Source organism: Podarcis filfolensis (genome assembly GCF_964270895.1).
Source record: "Podarcis filfolensis genome assembly, chromosome: 6".
In the NCBI taxonomy this organism is placed as follows: domain Eukaryota; kingdom Metazoa; phylum Chordata; class Lepidosauria; order Squamata; family Lacertidae; genus Podarcis; species Podarcis filfolensis.
The window spans coordinates 55,337,697-55,344,675 of record NC_139609.1 but is presented as its reverse complement, the minus strand read 5'-3'; the positions used below and the strand labels follow the sequence as shown (position 1 = coordinate 55,344,675).

Sequence of the window (6,979 nt, the reverse complement as noted above, 5' to 3'; positions counted from 1 at the left end):
TGGCATTATTAAATGACATTTAATGATGATGATGATAATCTAGGGTTGCCATACGTCTGGAATTTCCCAGACATTGCCGGGATTCACCCGTCGGAAACAGTGCCTGGGCGGAAAACACTTAAATGTCTGGGGAAATACAGACGTATGGCAACCCATGTAGGAAGTGTAGATTTTGGCGAATTTACTTAAAAATAGCTCAAAAACTTCTCTTTCCCTCTCTTGTGTCTGGATTTTCACTTTTTGAAATACGGCGATCCTAGGCCAGTGGTGAGAAACCTACTGGTTATTTCTGAGGGCCACACTCCATTCCCAAGGGCCACATACCAGTGGTGTTGTTGGGGTCAGAGGCAAAGGTGTCCTGAGGGCCTCCACCTCTGGTGTAGGTGGTCCTTTAGCTAAATCAAATTGCTAGGGGCTTTAAAGGACACATCCAGAACTTTGAATTGGGCCTGGAAACGTGCTGGCAACCTGTGCAACTGACCAATATAGGTGTAGCATGCTTTGACCACCTGGCACCCGTCAGGAATGGGAGGGTGGAGGGTTAATCTTGTGCCAGTTACGAGTTTCTGATCGGTCTTGAAAGGCAGCCCCTCGCAAGAGTGCAACTGCAGGAGCCCAACTGGAAGACGCCAGTGTATGAATGCAACGTTGTAATTAATTTGCCGCACGGATATATCAATATAGAAAAGGCCTCAGTAGCACCCAGATTCTAAGCACAAAATTGATTCAAGCCCCAGTACTTCCTTATTCCCAAGACTGCTTTAATGCAGCAAATGCTAGGCTTAGCTGTATTTTGCTTGGTAATGTATGAAATAAAGAAGTGTACACAAAAGGTTAATTAGAGACATCATTACTTATTACAGTTTTGGGTCTTCATTGTATATTTATGGTGGTTTTTTTTTAAAAAAAAACTTTCACAAGAAAATAAAGTAACATACATCAGAGACAGCTATAATTACGGCTTCCCTGAGTAGCAATTAGACTAGTATTTCTAATCAGACGCTTTCCCTATTTCCGGGTCCACGATAGTTGAGCAGGGACACAGAGAACAGAACTCTCGGGCAGCGCAGTAGCCACCTCTTTAAACGCAAGGGTCCTTCTAAGAGAGGAAGTGCTCGCACTGCGCATGCTCCTTCCTTTCCAGCGTTCGAGCCTCTTGCCGCCGCCACGGTAAGGCCTTGCTCTGGCCGTCCCATCTTCCTCGCATCGCCCCCATCCTGCGCCTGGTCGGCCCGGCTCCTCACTTTGCTACGCATGGGCGCCTTGCTCTTCCTCCCTGCCCGGCTCGTTTTGGCCGGAGGGGAGTCGGAGATGGAAAACGGGGCATGGATGCGGGGCGGGGATTGGGTGCCCGGCTGGAAGGCGGCAGTTTGTTAAGCCAGGCCGCGGCTCCTCTAGAGTTGAAGTAGGAGTGCGTGTGGGCTTGGGAGACTTAACACTAGTTTAGCCCTCGCGCCCGTCTCCCTCGAGGAGCACGTGCATGGTATATAAGAAGCCGATCGTAAAATGGAAGTTGTGTGTCCCTGAACGTGTTCTGCAAAGAAGCAAAGCAGGGAGTGGTGAGAGGTCGTTTTAGGACTTTAAATGAAGACAGATGCTAATGATAAAAATGGGGACTTTGCTAGGGAAGCTTTTATGTGAAACTATCTTAATAGCCTGGTATTATATGCATATTTATTTGGAAGAAAGTTGCATTGAGTTGAATGGGGTAAATAAGTATACAGTATCCAAGATTACAGCTTTCAAGTCAAAAGTTCTCAATATCATCAAACTTTACTCTTGCTGTAATGGTTAGTGGAGGCTGCATAGAGCACCTGGTTTATATGGAACTTGCTTTTCTGAGTATTCTGCATGGATGTTGCCAGAGAAAGTGTAGGTCAGTGCAAAGGGTCCCATGTTCAATTCATATCAATATTTTAAAGAATCGGGTGGAAGATGATGAATAGAAAGAATACTTTCTGATGAATAGGGTTACTTCCTGAGACACTTCAGAGATGATGCTACTGGACTAAATGGACAAAGTCTGATTTGGTATAAGGCAGTTTGCTATGACAGGTCTTGTGTAGCGTTGCTTAAAATTGAGGTATACAACATTTTAATGTAAGCTTAGTATGCATCTTTTCTTTCATACTCTTCAGCTTCCAACAGAGTAAAATAATGTACTAGATTACTTTGTACCATTTTCTTGAGAAAACGTGTGTGTGTGTCTTAACTTTGAACTAAAAAAGGGGCGGCTCTTTAAAGTTTAATCTATATTTTCCTGCAGATGTTGATGCCTAAAAAAAACCGCATTGCCATCTACGAACTCCTTTTTAAGGAGGGAGTGATGGTAGCTAAGAAAGATGTTCATATGCCTAAACACCCAGAACTGGCAGACAAAAATGTGCCCAACCTCCACGTCATGAAAGCAATGCAGGTAAGGCACCGGCTTTCAACTGGTATGTTGCACCCTGACATTAAGTGATTTGCACCAGTGGTAGCATCACCAACATTTTCTGAATGTTGTCCATCTTTTAAAAAAATAACTCTAACCAATCCAGGTCAAGGCTTCTGTGCTTCTAATAGTTGCATAGAAGAAGTGAGTGCAGGAAGTGCAACTTTTACCTCCCTGAAAGATCTTTGCAGTAAATAATTTTAAATTGGGTCCTATGTTGCCAATTGGAATTAAGAGTGAGTTCTGGATCTGAAAAGGTTGAAAGCTAGGCTAGTAAGGTGGGGAAGCCTAAAGGTGCCTAACAGTTTTATTAACATAGTGGTAGGAAGAAAGGGAATACCAAATACTTGCCATATTTTACAGACCACTTACATAAACATCTGCAATCTCATTATACAACATAATCCATCTTTTAAAACTGGCGATGATTCGTTCCCCTCTCCCCATCCCTAACGATGAGCTTCCTCCCGCCTTTGCCACTAATGTTTGCATGTAGAGTTCAAGATGTAGAAAGTTGTTAGTGTTAATTAACGTTATTAAGAATTGCTGTGAACAAATAAGTACTAACAATAATTACAACTAGACTTATATCTTCTTAGTCGCTGAAATCTCGTGGTTATGTGAAGGAGCAGTTTGCATGGAGGCATTTCTACTGGTATTTGACCAATGAGGGCATCCAGTACTTGAGGGACTATCTCCATCTGCCGCCTGAAATTGTGCCTGCCACCTTGCGTCGCAGTCGTCCTGAAACTGGACGACCCCGGCCAAAAGGTAAGCTTTAATTCACATTACTTGCTTGGATTTGCTGTTGACGTAGTGTCCAGAATTCTTTCCTTGGATGAAGCAAGAATTACATTTTGGCAAAAGCACTTGGATTTGTGAACGTGATTCTCACAAAGTCCTCTAACTCTTAAGACTAGGACACAAACATTTAAGTATTTCTGCTGGGATGTGCCTTCAACTATGTGAATGCACCGTTACAGAAGGGCAAGTGTCTGATAGGTTGCAGGTACTATGAGTTCAACTTGTACAAATTACTAGGCTATTGACTTTAGGAATCAGAATTGTTGAGTTGGAAGGGACCTCAAGGGCCATCTAGTCCAATCCCCTGCAATGAAGGAACGAACAGTTTCTTGCATTCATTTGTATTTTGCTAACTAAGACTCCTTACCACTATTCATTTCTACATCCAAGACAGCTATATTTTATTGGAGCTAAATTAAGGGAGCACAGTGTTAAGAAGCCTGACTTTGCCAAATACATTTCAGGGCTGGAAATGGAGGTGTTTCATTATCCTTGTAGGTGTGAATCTATTGGAGAAAACTCTACATTTTAATGAAATGTTTCTAGGTTGTCCAGGTGAATCAGTCCAAAATAGTCTCTTTGGTCATATAAGCACGGTCATAAGAATGATACTGGTCAGACTGCTAACTTTTGTTTTGCCTTGAAGAGAAAATAATTTAAACTTGCCACATCAAGGCCATGTACAGTTTTGAACTGTGACACATTCAGCAGAGTTCTGTTTGAATTTATTTCCTATGGTTTTTACACATGCTTTGCACTCTCATGTTGACATATTGAATAAACTTACAGGCAGTTGTATACAGTCATACCTTGGAAGTCGAACAGAATCCATTCCGGAAGTCTGTTCGACTTCCAATATGTTCAGAAACCAAAGCGCAGCTTCTGATTGGCTGCAGGAAGCTCCTGCAGCCAATCAGAAGCCGCGGAAGCCATGTTTAATGTTTGGGTTCCAAAGAATGTTTGCAAACCGGAACACTCACTTCTGGGTTTGCGGCACTTGGGAGCCAAAACGTCTTAAGTACCAAGGCGTTCAGGATCCAAGGTACGACTTTACTTGATTAGGTGATTCTTACATATTTGATAGTGCATTCAGTTATTAGTGGAGTGTTGCTGCTATAGATTCATCTGTCACAATAGCATAGGTCTCTCGGATCTGTTTTCAGGTTCATCCAGCTGTAAGCCCAACTATGTACAGAATTTTGACCATAACCGATACCCAATAGATGAAAATCTAGTCTGGTTTTAAATGTACAAGGGAGGCAGCTGCTTGGGATACAACAGCCATGTACTGCCTGCTTTATGACAAGTGGTTTTGTGTGTATCAACTTACCTTGCCAATAGAGAATTCACTGTAAGTTTAGCATTCAACACTACCAGGAATTCAGGCCCACAGTTTGAAGGCAGTGACGGTTGCTCATGCCTCAAATAATGCTTAGATCATAGTGAAGGTGGTTGTTCTGTTTTTAAGTTCAAAATGGTTAAGAGTGGTCCAAATGGATTAGCTTTCAGCTGAACTATTAAAAAAATAGCGCTTTTCAAGGGAGAAATGTATTTGGTATTTTTGAAGTCCTTTACCTTGTAATAAAAATGTTTTATCAACACACTGGTACACAATGTGGTTAATAAATACTACTGACTTAATTTTAAATAATATATACATTTTTGAGGAACAGCTTAAAACCCTATGACTGTTAAGCAGAAAGCTTCTTGATTGATTTGTCCTGTTTTTACCTTTTCAGGTTTGGAGGGTGAGCGTCCTGCTCGCCTTACACGGGGAGAGGCTGACAGGGATACCTACAGACGCAGTGCTGCTCCTCGTAAGTGTTTAAAACAAGAGGTTAACCGGTCTCTGCCATTGTTTTCTTGTATCTAGCTTTTCATTCGTTTAAAATGAGATAGTATTGAAGTTTGGAGGAAATACAGCACGTATTGGCTAGCCTTGGGAACCAGCCAAAACATGGTTGCTGGTACCTAGGAACCCTCCCCTATTGGGAGTTGGACAGTCTCTGAATATGAGCGCATGAGCAGGGTAGTGCAACACAGCCCTAATCCTGGGCTTTTGCGATAATCCCTCCAGTTGTGCTTTGGAGTTATGCTAAGATAAAAAGTGAAGTGTGACATAATGGTACAATTCCCCTCTGCTTATATTCTAAACTGGTGGGAAGGTTGGCTGGGCTTGTCAAGCTTCCAGAGTAGGAAAGGGATGCTGCCAGGGCAAGAGCATTTGTAGGGCAGGAATATTGTATTTATGCAATCAACTTGCATAAGTAACATATGCCTAAATAATGTCATGACTGTTAGCATTCTGATACTTTAAAAATGCTTTCAAAGATTATAGATACGTCTCTATGTGGTACTCCTTGTCTTGAATAATGTGGAGTGTTTTTTCTTCTCAGCTGGTGCTGACAAGAAAGCAGAGGCTGGAGCTGGGTCAGCTACTGAATTTCAGTTTGTAAGTATATATAGAATATTTAATTTTATGCAAATGCTTAAAAGAACATGTAAGCGCCTATGACCAAAATCAGACACTTTCATATCTTCCTTGTTGAGTTGGCAACAGTATTGCAGGCGCAATTACATGTATTTCAGGCTTCTGTTTATATTGCTGGGGTAATAATATGGATGGCACATGCTAATAAAGCTATCTTCTGAGTCCAATATGAATTCTAAAACAGCAGAGGGTGATGATGATTAGGCAGCATAGACTCCAGGCAAACTGTAGTCATGGGCAGCTAGTCCCACATAATAACCCAGAAGCAGGCAGATGTCCCCATTCCATTGAAAAATGCATCTGGCTTGTTTGGGGTCACCAATGCAGATAGAAATGGGGAGCCAAATATTCATGGGCAGTAAGTGCAGGTGTCTTCCCATGTGAGAATCTCTCTTGCTAGAGTTGCTGGATTAGACAATGGGGACAGCTGCTGAATAATAAAATAATAGCAAAATAGCTGAATAATAAAAGATAGCAAAATGTTGCCAGTGTAAATCTGGGATTAATATTGAGCTACCTAACTTTCTCCCAAGGTTTTTCATTTGTTGGTTTTTTACATTGTCACGTTGCACCTTGTAAACTCTTTATTTCCTGACCTAACACAATTTTATTTATGGCAAATTGATCCCTATGCAGTATGCATGCCCTGCCAGATAAATGCTGGTGTTTTTCAACTACTTGATAGCTTAAATGCATTGCTATGCAGTGTATTCACTTGTCCAATTTGGTGTAGAAATTTTGATAACACTTGATCTAGGCTCTCATTGACTAGAATAATTGAACTTGTGTCTGAGCTACAGCTTGCCTGCTTTTCACCTGCATGCTCTCCAGGCCTTCTTTATAGATAAGTGCCTTTGAATGGCCTTCTTGTTCATATAAATGATGTTTTGTTGTACTTTGGCCCCATCTAAGATGCCTATCTTAGAATTCAGGTAACTTCTGTTATTTTTAGCAGTGAGAAGAGGCAGTGATGAATCATGCCAATGAATGAAATGTGTTGTTGTAGTAGTTGTTGTGGGTGCACTGATAATGTTTTCTTTTTCTTTTTTTGATTTACAGAGAGGTGGCTTTGGGCGTGGACGTGGTCAACCACCTCAGTAGAAATCTGTTGCTGTTTGGTTGCATCTTGTGTATAATAAATAGGTGAAAAATGCACTTTGTAGCTTTGAATCATTTAATTATGAAGCTTAATGGGTGAAATATTGCTTGTTTTAAAATGTGGAGGATAAACCCCAAAACATAATAAGAAT

The 6,979-nt window shown here is 41.4% G+C and overlaps 1 protein-coding gene across 1 annotated transcript; it reads left to right on the top strand.

Annotated features, from left to right (window-relative positions):
- The first annotated feature begins 1,013 nt into the window (after window positions 1–1,013).
- Window positions 1,014–6,884, top strand: RPS10 (ribosomal protein S10). The gene is made up of 6 exons (XM_083618086.1): window positions 1,014–1,170; window positions 2,267–2,416; window positions 3,034–3,205; window positions 4,978–5,055; window positions 5,635–5,690; window positions 6,789–6,884. The coding sequence occupies exons 2-6, from the start codon at window positions 2,267–2,269 to the stop codon at window positions 6,828–6,830; spliced, it is 498 nt and encodes a 165-aa protein (XP_083474212.1). The 5' UTR covers window positions 1,014–1,170; the 3' UTR covers window positions 6,831–6,884.
- The last annotated feature ends 95 nt before the right edge of the window (window positions 6,885–6,979 follow it).